Source organism: Rana temporaria, chromosome 2, assembly GCF_905171775.1.
Source record: "Rana temporaria chromosome 2, aRanTem1.1, whole genome shotgun sequence".
NCBI classification, from domain to species: Eukaryota; Metazoa; Chordata; class Amphibia; order Anura; family Ranidae; genus Rana; species Rana temporaria.
This window is the reverse complement of record NC_053490.1, coordinates 117,260,209-117,281,287: the sequence shown is the minus strand read 5'-3', so window position 1 is coordinate 117,281,287 and position 21,079 is coordinate 117,260,209. Positions and strand designations below refer to the sequence as shown.

At 42.0% G+C, this 21,079-nt stretch overlaps 1 protein-coding gene across 1 annotated transcript in view; it reads left to right on the top strand.

Annotated features, from left to right (window-relative positions):
* Positions 1-21,079, top strand: part of SLC4A8 (solute carrier family 4 member 8) — a 200,458-nt gene that overhangs the window by 110,733 nt on the left and 68,646 nt on the right. Inside the window, exons 5-6 of the mRNA XM_040340821.1 lie at positions 8,104-8,264; positions 17,776-17,964. Coding sequence (XP_040196755.1) covers positions 8,104-8,264; positions 17,776-17,964 — 350 coding nt within the window. The remainder of the gene's footprint in view (positions 1-8,103; positions 8,265-17,775; positions 17,965-21,079) is intronic.

The following is a 21,079-nucleotide window of genomic DNA, read 5'->3' as shown; positions in this document are numbered from 1 at the left end:
ACTGTTGTAACAACCTATAGAAAGGAACCCTGGTGTATAAATAGATTGCTGCAGAATGTCAAATGAGATGCAGTGAATGTGGAACTCCAGCCAAAGCTATGTTTTGTAGAGACTCTGCAAGGTTTTAATACTGTCGGAGTTCCCACTGGCACATTTCACCTCACTTCCTGTCTTGGTGACAGCAACCTGTGAAAGATGGCTGTCAAAATATCCCCTTGTGGGCTCCTTGTGATGGCAGCTCATATGACTTAGACTTAATATGTTAAAAATCACTTGAACAAATGCAAACACTGTTATTGGTTTTGCTTTAATTAAAGTAACTGCAAGCACCAAGTTAATAGAATTTTGTTTCCTAAAGCACAGTGGGAAAGAAGTACTAAAACTGGTGCACATACAATCTGGTGCAGATGTGCATAGTAACCAATCAGCTTCTAAGTTTTAATGCCAAAGTGAGTGTGTGGGACAGTAAATCTCCCCCACTGTATCATAGACCAGTGTTTCTTAACTCCAGTCCTCAAAGGCACCCCAACAGGTCATGATTTCAGGATTTTCCTCAGCTGAAACGGCTGTGGTAATTACTAAGGCAGTAAAACTGATCAAATCACCTGTGCAAAGTAATGGTAAGCCTGAAAACATGACCTGTTGGGGGCGCCTTGAGGACTGGAGTTGAGAAACACTCTCATAGACAATACCATTTTTAAATTGTCACCCTTTGTATCTCAGTGATGCTGATCACTTGCAACCTCTGTGCAGCCACTTTCTGTTGGCATGCACTCCTGTAATGGCTGCATGGAAGTTACTTAGGGTGGATTGAATTTTCTGATGGCTGCCAGGTGTGCTGAATTGTTCACTTGTAAACTTCAGTGGAAGCCCATGTGACAGGGTGACAATGCAGGAATACAACCAGGAAAACACAATTGGTAACAAGGGACAGTGCTACCCAATATCAGAAAGTGCCTGCACAAGGACTTTCAAAGGCAGCATTGCTATTTTATATGTAGCATTACCCCCAGTGGAGCTGCTGGATTTTTTTTGGGGGCGGTGTGTTACCTCGTGGCTCCTCAGAAATTCCTAGGGGTGAATGATGCATATTGCATGTAGTAGAAGTAAAGGAATGTCCAGACAGGTGCTCCTTATTACCCAGCCGGGTAAAAACAATAAAACTTGTGGTGAGGAACGTAAAGCTGAAGAAGATAGGAGAATAGCAGATTCAGGCGTAATGATAGGAAACAGTCCTGCTCCCAAACGTAAAACACTACTTTTCACCACTCCCACCGGAGTGGGATTAGTGTACCCGGACAGGCCTCTCTCACTGACCTGGCAGCCGGAGTATCACTCGGACAATTATAGGATGAAGTCTCTGCCAAAGACCCTCCTTGGTGAACTTGAACTTGGGAGAAAGTCTCTGCCACAGACCCCTCTCAATGAGCCCCAGAAAGATACCTCTGCCACAGGTCCCCTCTGGGTTGAATTATTGGAGATATGCCTTCTTAATTGAGTTACGTCTGGATTGCCTTCAACTTGCCGCCCAGGTACCGACCGACAGGTGATCAATCCCTCGGTGTCCGGCTACCTTGATCCCCGGAGTTTTATCCAGGCCCTTTTGGACCGCCAGCCTCTCAATGGAATACCGCGTGTCACGCACGCCGGGCCATAACGCGGGGGCGCTGTGATGTGGCCACCCTAAAGGTGGGTGCCACACTGGACGAAGAAGAACCCAGAACCAATGGCATCTGCCCCATAAATACCCCTCCCCAGCATGCACAGCGAGGACAAACCCAGTGATTGGCTGCTGGGAAGAGCACCCAAACTTTGACTCCACTGCTGCCACCTGCAGCACCGGGGCTGGAAGAAAACTCCAGAACAGCAGAATGGACTCGCAGCACAGCCAAGATGGGGCCTCTAGTAATTTGGGGGGCCCTCCGCAGCTTTGCGGGGCCCTAAGCGGCTTGAATAGTAAGCCTATAGGGCGGATCGGCCCTGCAGGCGACTGACATCTTCCTCATCAACCAATGATGCCATTGGTCCTTAGGACACAGCAGCTGGGAGGTTGTAATGGTGCACAATAAAAACCTGTGGCTTTGTGTAACCAACAGGCAGGCTTCATCCACCCACCAGCTTGTATACAGTTTTTGGGCAATTTTTGGGCATTTTGCCAAGGTACTTCTGAAGAATCCTCATGGCAGCCCAGGGTGCCTGGGTACCCTGGTTGAGAAAGGCTGGTCTAAACCAACCAACTTCAATAAACCCTTCTCTGTGCAGACTTCTACTGACTCCAGATATCATCTACATACAGGTATGTACAAAGACCCAGAACCAAACCTATACATAAAAACTTGAAGTTACAAGAGCCTGCGAAAAACTGGAAAATACACCATTTTTATTAATTGATTAACAATTAAAACCAAAATAACCCCTGCTACTGTATTTGGCCAAACCCAATAAAGTTTCATGAAATCACAATATAATGTTACAGGTCATTGTGTGTGTGTGTGTGTGTGTGTGTGTGTGTGTATATATATATATATATATATATATATATATATATATATATATATATATATATATATAATATATATATATATAATCTATCTATCTTTTATATAGGATAATACAATAAATTGTATATTAAAGCAAAGTTTCACCCACTTTTGAGTATTGGTCTTAAATGAAAGACCCCTCATTTTTGGATAGTAAAACATTTTTGTTTTCTTCTAACATACCTCTTTATAAAGTTAAGCCTGTACCTCCGGTCCGCAGCACAGGATGTAATATCCTCTTCTTCAGCGAGCCCCCCGCTGTCTTCTGGGGCACTGCCGGTTTCCCTTAATTATACTGGCGGCCCTGTACCCACTCCAATGGACGGACTGGCCTTGGGGGGCCGACATCGCAGGCTCCCTGGACAGGTAAGTGTCCTTATTAAGTCAGCAGCTACAGGGTTTGTAGCTGCTGACTTAAAAAAAAAAGTGTATATTAAGTAGGACCTAATAAAATCCATAGTAATATAAAAGTCAGGGCACCATATTAAGTATGCCCTGCCATGACCCTTATCAGTTCTCAGGTGGTATACTCTATTGTAATCGTAAATAGAACAAAATGTTTCCAATTTGTGGATACACAATATGCCTAGAATTCCATAGCCGATGATTAGTTCTCCTTTTTACGTTGTGTGCACTGTGAGGCCAAAATGCATGTACACAAGGCATAGGGACTTCTCACTAGACAGGTGCTATAGACCTTACTATGGAGATTTACTAAAACTGGAAAATCCTAAATCTGGTGCAGCTCTGCATATATACCAGTCAGCTTCCAGGTGTTCTTCTCAAAGCTTAATTGAACAAGCTGAAGTTGGAAGCTAAATGGCTACCATGCACAGTGGCACCAGAGTGCTCCAGATTTAGTAAATCTCCCCATCTGTTGAAACAATGATCCTATGATCACAGGCTGAATAGTGTGTTCAGATTGATAATATATAGTTTAATTGTGCAGCAAAGATGGGACAGTGGTGCAGACAGTGATATTTTGGTTTCATTAAAGTGGAACTTCACACATAAGAACTTGACAAAAAAATGTTCTTTACCAAGGAACATACATTCCACATGAATAATTATGCTCCCAAAATTGTGCTGTAAATTGCCTCCAGCATTGCTCCCGTTTCTTCTTGTTGGAAGCTGCCATTTTACTGAACCCCAGAGCCCCAGCAATAAATCATAAAGTGGAACTAAATCCTTAAATGTAATGGTTCAAAAAAACTGTTACATTCCTGGAATGCTGGGATTGCCAACTGTCACATTTACTTATGTCCTCAAGTAAACTCAAATCAAACCATTTAATGGATGGTGTCACAGCCGATTACATGCAGCACCATGGCAGTTGCAGATTAAACAGAAGCAGCATCCTTGGCTGTAAAGGATAGGAGGGTTTAATTCCGCTTTAACCACTTAAGGACCCCTTACCGACGATATACGTCGGCAGAATGGCATGGCTGGGCACAAGCACGTACCTGTATGTGTCTCTAAGGCCCAGCCATGGGCTCGCGACCCGGTCCGAAGCTCCGTGACCGTGGGACTCACGGACTCGATCGCCGACGGTGTCCCACGATCGGTCATCGGAGAGAGGTGTGTGTAAACACACCTTCCCCGTTCTTCATTGTGGCAGTGATCGTCTGTTCCCTGATATAGGGAAAGACGATCACTGACATCACACGTCCAGCCCTGCCCCCCTACAGTTATAAACACATATGAGGTCACACTTAACCCCTACAGTTCCCCCTAGTGGTTAACTCCTAAACTGCAATTGTAATTTTTACAGTAATCCGTGCATTTTTATCACACTTTTTGCTGTGAAATTGACAATGGTTCCAAAAATGTGTCAAAATTGTCCGATGTGTCCACAATAATGTCAGTCATGAAAAAAATCGCTGATCACCACCATTAGTAGTAAAAAAATATTTTTTATAAAAATGCAATAAAGCTATCCCCTATTTTGTAAACGCTATACATTTTGCGGAAACCAATCGATAAAACGCTTATTGCGTTTTTTTTTTTTTTAACCAAAAATAGTAGAAGAATACGTATCGGCCTAAACTGAGGAAAATAAACGTTTTTTTTATATACAGTGATACCTCGGTTCACAAACTTAATTTGTGAACTGACTCTGGTCGCGAACCGAATTGGTCGCGAACCGAGGCACATTTTCCCATAGGGTTCAATGTAAATCCGTTTAATCCGTGCTGACCTTTTTTTGGGGGTTTTTGAAGCACAAAAATATGAAAAAAATTACAATACACATTAGAACAGTATAGTAATGTATAAAGAGAGGACACTAATCTTGCTTGAGATGACTTCTGGCATGGAGGAAGGCAGGTGGGAGGCAGTTATTGTTTGGAGGGAGAGTCCCCCTCCATAAGGACATCAGGGGGATCTCCTTCAGGGGTTTCCTCTCTCCTTTGTCTCCTAGCTGCAGGCTCAGTTTTGCTGAAAAATCTGTCCAATGTCACTTGTCTCTTCCAGCGCTGCATAACCCTCCGGAAATGAGACCACATTATCATTCATGAGATTTAACACTCTGTTCACGACAGTTATGTTGGGGTGGTGCTTTTCAAAAAAATCATGGCACTCATTCCATTTTTGCATAATGGATTTTATGGCATCACTGCTAACCTCCTCCCTTTCTTCCTCTTCCTCAGTGGAATGCTCCTCAAGAAGTGCCTTCTGCTGCTCACTGTGGAGTTCAGAAAGTTCTTCCGTGGTCAGCTCCTCCCTATGTTCCTCAACAAGCTCTTCCACATCAGCACCATCAACGTCCAGACCCATACTCTTGCCCATGGACACAATTTCCTCCACTACCTCAGCATCAGGCCCTTCAAAGTCATGTTCACGTTCAGCGACACATTCTGGCCACAGTTTCCTCCAGGCTGAATTTAGGGTTCGGGGAGTGACCTCTTCCCAGGCTTTGTCAATGAGGTTAATGCAGTGGGCAACATTGAAATGTTTCTTCCAGAAGTCTTTCAAAGTCAAGGACGTCTCTTCAGTGACATTAAAACACCTAGTGAAGAGCGCCTTTGTGTACAGCTTCTTGAAGTTGCAGATGACTTGCTGGTCCGTGGGCTGCAGAAGTGGTGTTGTGTTGGGGGGGAGGAACTTTACTTTGATGAAGTCATACTCGGCATCCATATCATCCACCAAGGCTGGAGGGTGTGCCGGGGCATTGTCCATCAGAAGAAGGCACCTTTCAGGCAGCTGGTTATCAGAAAGATATTTTATGACGGTGGGTGCAAACACCTTGTGCAGCCATTCCATAAACAATTGCCTTGTGACCCAAGCTTTGGCATTGGCTCTCCACATGACGGGCAGTCTGGCCTTGTTCACATTTTGTTCCCTAAATGCACGAGGGGTCTGAGAATGGTACACCAGTAGTGGTTTAATTTTCAGATCGGCGCTTGCGTTGGCACACAGCAAAAGTGTCAATCTGTCCTTCATGGGCTTGTGCCCTGGTAGTGCCTTTTCCTCCTGCGTGATATAGGTTCTGTTCGACATTTTTTCCAGAAGAGCCCTGTTTCATCACAGTTGAACACTTGTTGAGGGACGTATCCTTCTGTCTTCACGAATTCCGCAAAGTCTAACTTGTAGGCTTCTGCTGCGGCCTTGTCAGAACTGGAAGCCTCACCATGTCTAATCACACTGTGGATGCCACTTCTCCTGCGGAATTTTTCAAACCACCCCCTACTGGCTTTAAATTCGTCACTTGATGCACTTGTAGAGGGGCTTCTTTGCAGTAAATCACTGTGCAATTTCCTGGCTTTCTCACAGATCATAGCGTCACTAACGCTATCACCTGCCAGCTGTTTCTCATTCAACCACACAAGCAAAAGTTTTTCCACCTCTTCCAGCACTTGCGTCCTCTGCTTGGTTAACATTGTTACTCCTTTTGCAACATCAGCTCCTTTGATGGCGGCTTTCCAGCACTTGCGTCCTCTGCTTGGTTAACATTGTTACTCCTTTTGCAACATCAGCTCCTTTGATGGCGGCTTTGTTTTTCAGAATAGTCGAGATTGTTGACTTTGCCATCTTGTACTCCGAGGCCAGATCAGTCACACGAATACCACGGTCATGCTTTTCTATAATTTCCTTCTTCAGCTCAATGGTTATTTTATTCACAACCTTGCTGTCACCTTTACTACTGCTCTGCACTTTCTTTTTGCCACCATGCTTACGCTGCACATTCTTGTCACTTGCATTTCCACTTTGCACATTATCACTTGCATTTCCACTTTGCACATTATCACTTGCATTTCCACTTTGCACATTGTCACCTGCATTGCTGTTCTTGTCACCTTCATTGCTGCTCCGCACTTTCTTCTTTCCACTATGCTTCTTGGGAGCCATATTGGGTGTCCAGTGAACTGTACAATACAGCAAGAACAGTACTGTAGTACAGTACAGTACTGTATGTGCTAAAAAGCACACCAAAAATCAAAAAAATCCTTAAAATGTATGCAGAGTACTCGCAGTACTTCTTTCTGTGTGTCTTCTTCTCTCCACGATCTTCCTACAGGAAGTCACGACCATGTGACAGCCTGGAAATAGCATTAAAATGGCCGCGGCTCCTGTTCGTGAACCGAGGCGGAGTTCGTGAACCGGAGCATATTTTTATGAACTTTTCTGTTCGTGAACCGAGTTGTTCGTGAACAGAAGCGTTCGTGAACCGAGGTATCACTATATTTTTGGGGGATATTTATTATAGCAAAAAGTAAAGTTTTGCATTTTTTTCAAAATTGTCGCTCTATTTTTGTTTATAGCACAAAAAATAAAAACCACAGAGGTGACCAAATACCACCAAAAGAAAGCTCTATTTGTGGGAAAAAAGGACGCCAATTTTGTTTGGGAGCCACATAGCATGACCGCGCAATTAACAGTTAAAGCGACGCAGTGCCAAATCGCAAAAAGGGGCAAGGTCCTTAACCTGCATAATGGTTAAGGCTGTCAGATTGTCTTTTACAACCTTGGCAGTGCCTAAAATAGAGAGCAACTGAGCATGCGCAGAGCAGGGTGAGACAATATTACTGAATCTTAGAGTACAGGAACTTATAATATATATTTAACGTTTTACATAGTTATACCTGCAAAAGGGGCCAGCCTGAAGTCATCTACCAAGACTTAATTTTCTGACTAAAATTCCACTTTAACCACAGAATGACCTCACGAGGCCTGATATTTGCATGCTATTTACCATATTATAATCTTTACACTTGCCAGGTGATCATTTTCTGGGGAAATTACCCTTTACTGCATGTGTACTGTAATGGTATATTAGTTGGTCAAAGGCTAGCTAAAAGCTACAAGTCATTGTAAGTAGGAGATTTTACCCAAGCTAATAAGCCAATTTAATTGGTTGGATCTCTGTGTGTGTGTGGCCAGTATTTGCACATAACCAGCTGGTAATAGGTGTTACAAACGGTCAATGTTTTATAAAGCGGATTCATGCACAAAATCAATTTTTTTTAAATTTCCCTACTAAGCAGATCAATACAGAGATGTGTCCATTTGTCACCCTGTGAATTTTGTCATGGCAAATAAGATTTACTGATATCCTTTCATTTAGGTGGCTGAAGTTTGAAGAAGATGTAGAAGATGGAGGCGACCGCTGGAGTAAACCATATGTAGCCACCCTCTCTCTGCACAGCCTCTTTGAACTGAGAAGCTGCATCATCAATGGAACAGTTCAGCTAGATATGCGTGCAAACACCATCGAGGAAATTGCAGGTATAATACTCATCTACCTGTGTAATTCAGCTTTGTTTCAGTGCAAGCTAAGGAGCCTCAGCAAACCCCATATTTCTCTTATGACAGGTTTTCTGACTGATGCCTCCTGAAAATAATTGTTGTTTTCTTTACTGTTATTTGACTGGGGGCTGCCCTCAATCTGTGCAGAGATTCTGGGTCATGGAGTACAATCATTTTGATTTAGGTGAAGCTTCTGAGAAAATTGCCATTTTTCCCCTAAGAATCTGATGCTGGGTGCATAAACATGAATGTTTGGCCTGAGCGATCATACTTGTTAGTGCAGAAATCGTACAAGAGAATGACCATGACCTCATCGATATATTCACTTCACAAAGACAAATATTGTATGGCTGGGGATAGGTTTATCTTGGACGGTACAGGACACCGGAATTGATTTGCAGATCATGGGTTATATGCTGCTACCTTCAGGTGATTGGACACTGGCAAAAGCTTTCTTGGGACCACTCCTAAGCGTACCTTGCAGTACTGTGTACTTAAGGTAGGTGTGAAAACGTGCTGTAAATTAAAAATGCTTTCAGAAATGGAAGTGTTTATAGTTTCGTTTTATCAATCCACATAATAGAAAGAACAGAAGAGAAATCCAAATCAAATCAATATTTGGTGTGACCACCATTTGCCTTCAAAACGGCATTAATTCTTCTAGGTATACACAGTTACAAACATCTTGAAAAATTAATCACAGATGTTCTGTGGATGTAGGGTGACTCGAATCCTTCGGTCTCTTCATGCAGTCCCAGACAGACTCGATGTTCAAATCAGGGCTCTGTGAGGGCCAACCCATCACTTCTGAAGCCTCGTACACACGACCGAGGAACTCGACGGGCGAAACACATCGTTTTTCTCGTCGAGTTCCTTGTTAGGCAAGGCAAGTTTCTCCATTCCCGTCCAGGAAAAAGAAGACATGCTCTCTTTTTGGCTTGACAGGATCCTCGACAGTTTCCTCGTCAAAATGTACACATGTTTTTTGCCGAGAAACTCGGTCGTGTGTACGAGGCCTACGACTCCTTGTTCTTCTTTACAATGAAGATAGTTCTTAATGACATTGGCTGTATGTTTTGGGGTCATTTTCCTGCTGCAGAATACATTTGGGGTCAATCGCACACCACCCTGATGGTATGGCAAGATAGATAGGTATCTTCCTGTATTTCTCAGCGTTGAGGACACTATTGATCCCAACTCCATTTGCAGAAATACAGCCCCAAACTTGTATTGAATCTCCACCATGCTCCCCTGTTTCCTTCAGACACTCATTGTACTGCTCTACAGCCCTTTGCAAACAAACTGCCTTTTGCTACAGCCAGATATTTCAAATTTTGACTCATCAGTCCAAAGCACCTGCTGCCGTTTTCTGCACTGCGTTTCCTACGTTTTCGTGCATAGTTGAGTAACTTAGCCTTATTTCTATATCTTTACATCAGGGCCTTCAGAGTTCTCTCTTGCACTGTAAAGGGGCATGCTCCAGACTCTGATGTAAGGGGGAACTCCGAGTACACTGATATATAGGGAGAACACCAGGAACTCTAATGTTGGTGGAGGGGGGAGACCTTCCGCAGAGTGAATACGCAAAGGAAAGGGGAACCTTTTATATCAGTGCCACCCCATCCTTACGTACGTGTATTCACTCCCCCCCCTCCCCCCTTACATTAGTGACCTGACCCTCCACTCTATTGTGCTTAACATATAACAGATGTCCAGCTGTGCTTTATAAAATAGATTATGACCAATTATATAAACAGGTGCCCAGCTGTGATATATTTAATATATAATGGAAAACAGGTGCCCAGCTGCTGCTTGCTGTATATATAATGTGCTCACCTGGCTGTCATTATTGCTATGTGAGGCACTGGACTGGAGTTGGGCTGTAGGTAGTCTCATCTAAAATAAAGGTCAAGGCGGCTGGTGCAGTTTAGTTGTGGGTGCACTCACTGAGGCCCCAAGCACCATAACTTCACCACGCCTGCTCCAAGCACCATTCTGCCAGCTTAGAACTACCCATGCACTGTCCCGAAGCTGGCCTGCCGCCTTTTTTTTTTTTTTTTTATAGCCAGCAGTTGCCCTTCCCTGACATTTATATAGTGTAAAAATCAACCGATTTTTAAAAACTCTCCTTATATGTACGATAGGTTTAAGGCTCTAACCCTTCTTTACCCCATTTGAAACTAACAAAGGAAACCTAGGCAGGAGCTGAAAACAATGAACGTGCACAAAAGGTAGCAGACCTGACTGTAGGAGATGTATACCATAACAGTATATAGTAGTTTTGTAGTTAAGTTCAGACACTGTATTTCCAGGATCAGTGCCAGTGTGGCGTTTTAGCTGTCTCTGGAAATAAAAGGACGCGTAGCTGATTCTTTTTTGCAAAGCGTAGATACACTCATTTATCAAAGCAAAACAACTGATAGCTTGTTCCTAAGCGCAGAGGCATTAATAATGGGCCTTGGGGAGATTATTCAAATCCTTTAATGTGATCCAGCGTCTTCTTTGAAGGCTCACTTGTGTATTGATATGTGTAGCTGAATCTTAAGACAAGCATTGCCCCCAATGATTCATGAAAATTAGTTTCAAGTGGAAAATTAAAGCATTCAGTTGTCAATCTAATTTTATATAAATGCAACAACAGGTTTAGAAAAAGGGTCAAAGTGCTTATTCTGAACATATATGTAAAAAGACGAAGCAAATAGTTTTAATGCCTTTGTTTGGTATAGTGTTTTCTGCTTTGTGGAAACAGATTTAAAGGATAAGTTCACCTTTTGAGAACATGTTGCCTGTTCCACCCGTTTTTAGGGTGGAACATGTTCCCGCCCCTGCAGACACTCGACAATCCAAGCCCTCTGTGTGACAGCAGTATGGGGAGAAATTTCCTGCACCAGCTGTCACTTTTTGAAAAAGGCTGCATCATTCATTCAGAGTTCTGTGAATGAATCAACTATAAGTACCAACATCCTTTGTGGCTGCCGGCTTGTAGTTCTCAATGAAGTACCACAGGCAGTTCATTGATTGTTCCTGTCACTGTAAAACTACCTGTCTGTACAATGTACGGCTTACACTGACAGTCTGCAGGAGCCCTGCATCGCACCAGTGATTTGTTAATCGCTGATGCAATGCTTGTACTTTGTACCTGTAAACAATGTGCTTCCCCACAAGATTGCAGGAGACCCTGTCCATTTTTCAGGCAGACCCAGCAGGACAACTAATTGCTTTTTATGGGGTGGCGGATGTCCGCGGACATATGTCTGCTGTCACCCACCAGCATCTTATCCGATCCGGTCCACTAAAAACCGACGACTGGGCATACGTTCGCCATCCGCCTGGGGGATTGGATCGGATGAAAAACGGATGGAAATGGACATGCAGTCCGTTTCCATCCGACCACCTCATAGACAACAGTGGGCTGTGTTCGTGTCCGCTCTGCATCGTGGAGCAGACACGGACCTATCATCCGCCTGCTCAGCAGGCATCAACGGAGAGATCTCTTCTGAGTCGGTGACCTGGAAAATAACAAACCAGCACAGCAGCCAAGTAACTGGCATTCTCAGAAGGAGATTTTAGCAGTTTAAACCTACCTTTTGCATAGGTTTTCCTTTAAACATGCCATACAGTATGTCTGTTTAGTACTTTTGTTGCTCTTGGCTGCAGATGCCTTAAATTGTGAAAAGCCAATGTGTTTAGATTCAGTAGTAAAAAATTCCTTCTTTGATCTTGGAAGAGCTGATACGGCTATAAATGTCCTGAACTGTATAACCTGTTTAGAATTTATATTTAAAATAATATTAAAACAGTACATCCATAAACACTGCATAACGTATAGGGGATTATCAAATACTCACAATATGTTGAGTCACAGCATCACTTACGACAGAACACAGTTTTTTAAAACAATATTTCCACTACTTGAATTTAATTCCTTGCCCAACAGAACTGTTAATGTTGATGGTCACTTTTTAACTCCAGCCCCAATAGCTTATTTTAACATGGAGGCAGTATTGACTCTTGTTTAAACCTCACGTTAATACATACACACAGTGTTAATTTGATTGACTAAAACATTTTAGTAGACTAAATGAATACTATTTTAGTAGACTAAAATAGGACTAGAACTAAAACAATTGAGATGACTAAATATGACTAAAACTAAAATGGCATTTTAGTCAAAAGACTAAAACTAAATTTTAAATTTGACTTCAAAATTAACACTGGTCTGTAGTGCATGTTCATACCTCAATACCATAAATAATAACATATGAGATTTTTCACTCCAGCAGTATATGAGTTTGGACATTGTAGAGAAATGTTAATGCATTACAATTTGATTTCACCATTTGATTGTAGACGACAAAAAATGAGTTTTAGTTGACTAAAATGTACTGGAGATTTTAGTCTACAAAAACGTAGGACATTTTAGTAGACCTAAAATGTACTGGACATTTAGTTGACTAAATACGACTAAAATTGAAACAATTGCAGAAGACTGAAATGGGACTAAAACTGAAATGCCAATTTAGTCCTAAGACTAAAACTAAATCGAAATTTGCTGCCAAAATTAACACTGCATACACGCTCAGATACTCACACAAACTAAATTTGTCGGCTCCATATTAACATAAATTTCCCACATCTAGCCCATCCCCTCTCATGACGCGGTTAAATTGTGATGGTACATGCCTTGATCGTAACACCAGCCTCTTTGGCCTTCAAGTGAGCAGACTTGCTCCACCACAAGTAGTATTGACTTGTGCTGCTTGACGTATCATCTTCTCTTCATCCTAAAATGGTAGTAGTCTCTTCACTGACTGACAGTTATGTACCTACAAACCTTTTTTAAACCTAGCTCCACCCTACAAATACACCATACATGTTTTACTAGTACCCCTATAAACAAACTCCACTCAAAATCTTCTGTGTCTCCACTCCAGTCACCTCTTAAAGGACACTCGCACCTTCAGGTCTTCTCATTTATTGCCACCTTTGCTGGGGTTCCGTGGCACACTCAGGAGAACTTATAAAGGCTGATTCCAGGGTAGGCTCTTAGAGAAGGTACATATAAGCTTTCACAGGTATTGAAAAACATCTTTAATAACTTCAAACAGCTGTCCCTACGTGTCTTAAGAATACTACAATTGTTTCAGAGAACAAAACAGTGTTATGAAGGGCTTTCACACAATAGCACTGACCCCTATAATTATGAAATGCTTCGAAAGGCTGGTCATAGCACATATAAAGAAGACAATTGACTTAAGAGTGGACCCCCAACAGTATGCATACAGACAATACAAATCCGCTGCATGTGCTTACACAACAGTAGTTCACCTAGCTCTTACTCACTTGGAGAATAAAGATTCTCATGTTGGATTTCTTATCTTAATCATACAGCACAATTCACTGGCTGAATATTCATAGACCCTGGGTTATAGGCTGGTATCTTTTAGGTGACTGGACACTGGCAAGCTTCTGAAGACACTTCCTCTGGGCACCCCACCATGAACCTACCTCACTCCGTGAGTTTTCAGTTTCTTACTAGTGTCCTTTTCCATCACAGAGAAATCACTTATAGCTTAACTAGCTTATTATGTTCTAGTTTATTGGGTTCTTAAATCAACTATTCACTGTCTTTGAATACAACAATATAAACTGAGCATCCTCCCCTCAGGACCTCACAAGGGACGTCCTGCTTCCAAATGCAGCATCACTTGATGGATGGAACAACTCCTTGCCAGAGTACACTTTTTCGTCCGCAAGGTTCTTGCAGCAGCAATCCGATGTCAAGTCTGTTGAACCTTGTTATTGTGGGGCCTGTTGGCACAGTTCTATTTGCCTAGTTGTTGCCCACCCTTTCATTCATTGCTTAAGGATGTCCCATGATTGAATAGTCAGCCCGTGTCTTGTTTACAATAAAAATAATTTAAAATTACGTGTAAGTTTGATTTGTTGTAGTACATTACAGGACACCCTTCCTTCTATTTTTGGTTACTCTGCATTGCTAAACTGAGGACTTGTAGATGATGCACAGGGGGCGTGTCCTCAAAAGCTTGTCAGCGGACAGTCATCTGAAGGTGCCAGTCTAACCCAGGGTCTGTGAATATTTAGCCTTTCCTGTACTGTACCCCAGTGCTTAGAGTAAGGTAATGGATTATTGGCTGTCGGGAACATAGGAATGCGCTGAAGGCTGGAAGCATAGTCTGAGACCAGCTGAGGTTTGCAACTGAAGAAGTAGGCAGTGTCATGATCAGGAAGCAGTCTGTGGATTCCCTGGAAATCGGCAGACAAACCATGGTCGGGAACTAGCCAGGTCACAAGTGGAGAAGCAAGGCAGAAATGGGTCAAAGACAGGCTGGGTAAGCAATGGGCAGGCAAATAAAGATACTTTCAGACAATTCGGGTCAACAAGCAATAAGCAGTGTAAAGACAAGGCCAAAATAAGGATAGGTCAGTAATGGGAAGGCAGAGTAGAAACAGGTTCAAGGGCAAGCCTGGTCAGCAGTGAAGAAGCATAACTCAGGAACAGGTTCAAGTCAGAGGATAACCGCTGAAGACAGTTCTGCAAATTTGTAGCTCAGCTCTGCGCCTTAAAGCAAAAATTCACTCAAAAAGTGAAGGACCCTTTCGACTGGTTCTTTCCCTTCCCCCCTCAACCACTTCCTGCAAATGGACATCCCTGTGCATCCTTGGGTTTCAGTAGTTCTACTATGATTCTTCAGAGGAAAGCTGGCACTTCAGTATCATCTACAAATCCTTTTCTATAAATGGGGACAATACAAGGAAAAATTCACAGAAAAAGTTCAATGCGTTTTGCCCGTTCAGGTCTTAATCACGGCTCATGGAGTGTTGGCTTTTTTCCAGGGATTTCCTTTTATTGTCCCTATTTATAATAAAGGATTTTTAATATCTCTATAAAGTTCCTCTTGTCGATGTGTCTGTACAGTGTGCCCACATGAGTTGGCGTGTTCAGGCAAGCATGCATTAACACACAAGAAGCTTATTGAGATCCTAGACCTACACTGTGCGTTGTAGCACACACATGAACCCATTGACTTCAGATGCCATTGACACTCTAATAAAGGTTAGTCGTGATGTGACAGTTGTTTATCATCTTTGATGCCAAAGAGGAACAATTTAAAACTATGGTAAGGATTAGGGAAAGGAAAGAGACTAGAGGCTACACTTTTAATTGTATTACTAACTGACAAACATCGAAGATGGATGACAATGATTCGTTAATACATTGCTTAAAATGTGCTGTCACACTTGTCTGAGGGGACAATTTTCAAATGGTTCCAAATCGGATAAAGCAAATCATTTGCTTGCTGCAATTAGCTGAGTAAATGCAAGAGTACCCAGAATAACCCTGGAGGGCTCAGCTCTGCCGTTTATAACTAGATCCTTCGCAGTAGAAGTCAGGCACAGAGTACAATTAGCATGGAATAGCTACAGTAGTTGTGTGTAATGTCATTAAATGGCTTAATCATATGAATTCACAGACCAATATTACATCTCTGGAACTTTCTTCTGGTTATTTTTTTTTTACGAATACACTATGTACTTGAAATTATTATTTTTATTGGTTATTGCACATGTGTTCTTAAGATATATAAAACCTAGCAACATGTTTTTTAGTTTTATGTGCTTTTTATGTTTTGGTTTTGATAGTGCTGTAGATATATACCCCTCTTACGTGTACTTTATGGGTTAGGTCAGACACAGATTTGTGTGCGATAAACTATGGAGTCCAATTAAACACTTGGCAAATATCGTGAAGCTGTGTTCTCTTGAATCTAGCAAATATGCTTTTTTTTTCCCATAAATGTTCCATGCAATGGGTATTTAATATAGAAAGAAAACAAGTTGCGCTAAACCTTATAAACGACTGATGTGAACATATGTAAAATAAACGTGAGTTATAATAATCAATTAGAACATAACAATCATCATGTAATCATAAAACATGCGAGATAATACATCAAGCCTTCAGCAGCAAGAGTCCATATATGAAAGGTGATGGGAACGTTGGATCACATCTGTGACTGAAATAGAAAGATAAAGTGGGATACTTCTCCACCAGTGAAGAAAAAGAGTCCTCAACGTGTATGTTCAGATGAATCACCAATACAGAGTGACAACCAATCGGCTGAAATCCTCCACTGACAAAGCATATAAATCTGCTTACCAGATCTCGGCGGTCCCTTGATTATAGGGGACCCCAGGTAGCATGAAGGTATAAAGGATTGCAAAGTCAAAAGCTGGATGGAAACAGCCTATTGGGAATCATCACCTCGTTCCATTAATCCAAATCATTGATGTTCATATTTCATGGATATGGAAAAAAGACAAAAGAGGGGGCCTTGATCATGTAAAACCTTTAAAACTTTAATATAAAAAATTGTACATGCTAAACACTCAATTTTGTAGTGATTAGAGAGCCTTGTAGTCTGATGTCCCGGCCAGATACATACAGACAAACCCGTACATGCAGGAAAACCAAGCAGTCCAGGGGGGTGATGCCAAATGTACCGCTCGTTCCGCCCTACTAGTTTCGAGAGAAATCGCTTCATCAAGTGGTGATAGCTCCACTTAGGCTCTGAGGAAGGGGGTATGCCCCAGAAACACATAAGCCATCTATATGTCTGAGGTTCCACTGGCAGGTGCCCTGAGGTCCAGTTCCTAGCTGTCTGAAAAGCGCTTACTTAAGCTTTCTTTGTGAGTAAGACCATTGTTTTTATTCTGTTTTTAATTAAAAAAAATTGTGATAATGCACTAGGTCGGTGCGCCCTCCTTTCTTTTCTTTTTTTGTATTTAAGGTGGCCACATATTATATAATTTTTTCTTTTTCAATTTCCTTTAGATTTACCTTCAACTATGTTGTGCAAGGGCATGCCTGATTGCAAAAATATTTTAACTGTTTATGTTTGACCTCATATGGTTTTAGAAAATCTAAAGGAAATTTGTACAAGAAAAATTTTATAATGTCTGGCCAACCTTTATTTTCAAGAACTGATGAGAAAACCATCAAAGCACAAAATAAAGCATACTGTTAAAATAATGGGTACCAAGTAGATTTGACAACTAATCATTGGAATATGCTCAAAGCCATGGAGAGCATAAGATTTGCCTAATTTGTGTTTGCCATATTGTCTAACTTCAGTAAAGTCTGTAGGAAGGTCCACAGCCGGTCTTTACTGTCTTGTCAGGGTGCCAGTAAAACAAGGCTACAGTAGCTGAACAGAATTGCAAATTCTATGGCAGATAAAATGGTTCACACATACAGTATACTGTAAGTATTGCTTTAATAGAGCAATATGCAAATGCAAAAGAAGGAATATCAGGAAACTTCTGTTGCAGGTCATAGCTGGAAAATAGAAATCACATTTAGTATGAGTATAGTAACACAGTCAGTATTGTCTTATGTTGTGGTGAGGACTAATTCTATAGCTATATGCAAACCGAACAAGATGTCTTTTGGTTGTTTCATTTGCAGACTTGATCTTGGACCACCAGGATTCTTCCGGCGAGTTAGGAGATAATATACGAGTCAAGGTGAAGGAAGCACTGCTGAAGAAACATCACCATCAAATAGAGAAGAAACGCAACAATCTTATTCCTATGGTGCGCTCCTTTGCAGAGGTTGGAAAGAAGCAGTCAGAGCCTCATTTACTAGACAAAAATAGTAAGTTTGTTTTTCCTTGCTGTGTTCATAAAGTGACCGGAGCCCTTTTTATACCTATTGTTCCATCTTCATTTACTCTGCCCAATAAAACAGGTCTCTTTTCTTGTTCTGTCTTGGGGTATGTACCATTGATAAATAACATTATATATCTATTAGCTTAAAATATAAATTGCACATTTTCTCCTTTCAATAAATTCTTATTGGACTTTTTCTATAACTGTGTCCAGCCAGGTGGCACAGATCATGCATTTAAGTATGCTTACCGATTTGTTTGGTAAAAGCAAATTATGACCCATTTGTATTATTTAATAATCATAAATTGCCCCATGTAATGGGATCTTCCACACTTGATCACCCAAGGGAGGATGGTAGGTCCTAAGACACTGCCACAAGAAATTCCCAAATAAGGGGCTTATCCCTTACTTTAGGATGATGAGCAGCCTTGTGAAAGTTATTATTTAATATCCCTAGGCCAACTGTACATATGCAATGATTTAGTTTCCTTTGTCCAGCCTTACCATAACTTGGTAGGTTATACTTTTTTTCCCACTAAAATTAGGCTGTATCTGTGTGCTATAAATTAGAGCAAGGATAGGCAACATTAATAAGGTGGAGATTTACATGAACAACATGGGAGAAGTCAAAGGTCACTAGGCACAGTGTTGCCCCCTCACACCTGATTTAAACCCTTAATTGCCGTACTACCATGTCACAATTGCCGGCATAGCACAGCAATCATGGGTTTAAATCAGGTGATGAGGAGGCAACATATCACCTCCTCATGACCTGTCAAATACACTTGGCTCGCTTTTCAGTAGAGCAGCAGTGCCTGCTGCACTTGTGAAAGAGCCCTTCGTTGCATTCGATAGAGACAACCTTAGGGATCATTCACACATGAAGTTGGGGGGGGGGGGGTAAAACCCTGCGGTTGAGTCGCAGTTTTAACATGCCCAATCCCTACCCCCTATAGCTGCTGAGGAGCAAACAAAGGTGTACACATGCCAGAGAAGGAATGAAACCCCCTGTTTGGTGGGTGCTACTGCCTGCTAATCGTGACCCATTCAAATAAACGGGGCCTTGCTGCAAGTCCCCCCGCAACTGCATGCTTCTGCAGGGTCCAAGGGGTTAAAGCAGGTGGTGAGAAAGCAAAACAATGCTGCCTGCTTTAACCTTGTTTTCTGTACTGCACAAGGTTACAGGGCACTTTCAGAGTGGCCTCATTCACTTGAATAGGTCATGCTTGGCAGGTGCTACACCAACAATGGTAGGGCATACAACTCCTGCTGCGGCTGTGACATGTGTACACTCCTGGCCACCGCAGGTAAAGTGGGTGCAGTTGGGGCGGGGATGATGAAACGCATTTTAACAATCGGGTTGTACCACCCCCCAAACTGCAAATATAAATGAAAACTAAATGTTCTCAGGCCCCTATAAGGCTGCTTTTACACCGATGTGATGTGGTTCACCTGCACAGTGGGAGCACTGCAGTGCATCTGCAGCTTTCCTGGGTTAGCTGTGCTTAGCCATAGACTTTTGTTATATCCTGCACTTACTGAAAGTGCACAAAACCCGCAGGATATAATAGAAATCTATGGCGAAGTGCAGCAAAACCGCGGGAAAGCTGCAGGTAGACTGCACTGCACCTGCGCATGAGTGTGAAATCAGCCTTATAGTATTATGCCCAGTGCATTGCTTCACCCTCAGCTGAGGATCTCCTCTTTGCTGCTGCTGGCACCACTTTGAGGCCACTAGTAGGGATAAGATGGAGTGCAGTTGGTATCACTCTGCATGGGGCAGGAGCTAGAATTACAGAGAAGGCCTCGGCTTATGTGGCTCTTGCTCCCTACTACAGCTACTCCAACTTTACAAGTAGTCCCTCTACTTTGTACTCTGTTTGATGCTCTATAGGATGGCGGGTCTGCAAGCCCAGACCATCATCTACCATTCACCTGTCTGCATTCTACTGGTAGATCTAGATCTAGAGGTTGCTGACCCCTGGACTAGAGGTTCGTGGTGTACAGCTGGACCTGGAACATAAAGCAATGATTTGCATTGCTCTGACCATTATAATATTCAAAGGATAAGTACATTGTTTTTAATGTTTGGGAAGGAAGGGAGAAGTGCAGAAACCTTGTGTTTTAAGAAGGCTCTATGGTGCTTCAAACTAGTTTATTGGAATGCTTTCTGGCTGCTTTCGGCTCAACTCCTCTAACCTGTCTTGTCATACTTTCACAAAGCTACTGGTCAATTTTTTTACCTGACCTAAAAGATGACAGCTGAAATTTAAAAGTTCTTATCTAAACAGCGACAGCTTTAACAGACATATTAAAACATGGGACTCGATGTGCTAAGTCATCCATAGCAGGCAATAAGAATAATTTTTTTCACAGGTCTTGCTTCTGTTAAGTTCTTGAGTTTGTTGAGTTTGAACTTCTCACATCTTCATGGCTCATTTTACTGCCTCTCAATTCTGATATTATTGCACAGAAGTCAGAATTAGGCAATAACCTGGTACTAGGTGGCAGCAATTTCCTGTTTTAGCCCAAATTTGTCCAGATAGTTTTGTAATTAGTATAATAAGTATATAAGTAAATTAAGGAATAAGGTTTAATTTATATTAGAAAATGTATTGTTCTCAATTCTTACATTATTGTAGCTTTTTCAGTATCAGATATATTATCACTACAGCACCAGTGTTGTGAGGTATTGTGTGTGCTGTCCTCCTTTCCTGGAGAATTAGGCTGGGATCTCACTGTTGCGAATTGGATGTGGGTTTCTCTGCATCTAATTCGCATGACAGGAGACTGTGACTGGCTCACAATGGAGCCGGTTCACACAGCTCTGTGGCTGTTGCACAAGGGTCCTGCGCGTCTTTGGCTCCAATTTAGGTCTGAATTCAGGCAAATATTCAAGCCTATTTCATCCCTGAAATGGAGAACAGGGACGCACTGGACCCCTGCTGTGAGCTGCATCCGAAGACCATGTGAACCTGGCCTTTCCCCTTTCCACCTCTTTCCATATCTTTAGTATCTGCCTTATGAAATGACTGGTAGTATATGTAGTTTGCTTTCCTAATATTTATTTAAATGCTTAAGTGTTTATCTTTTGCAGATTA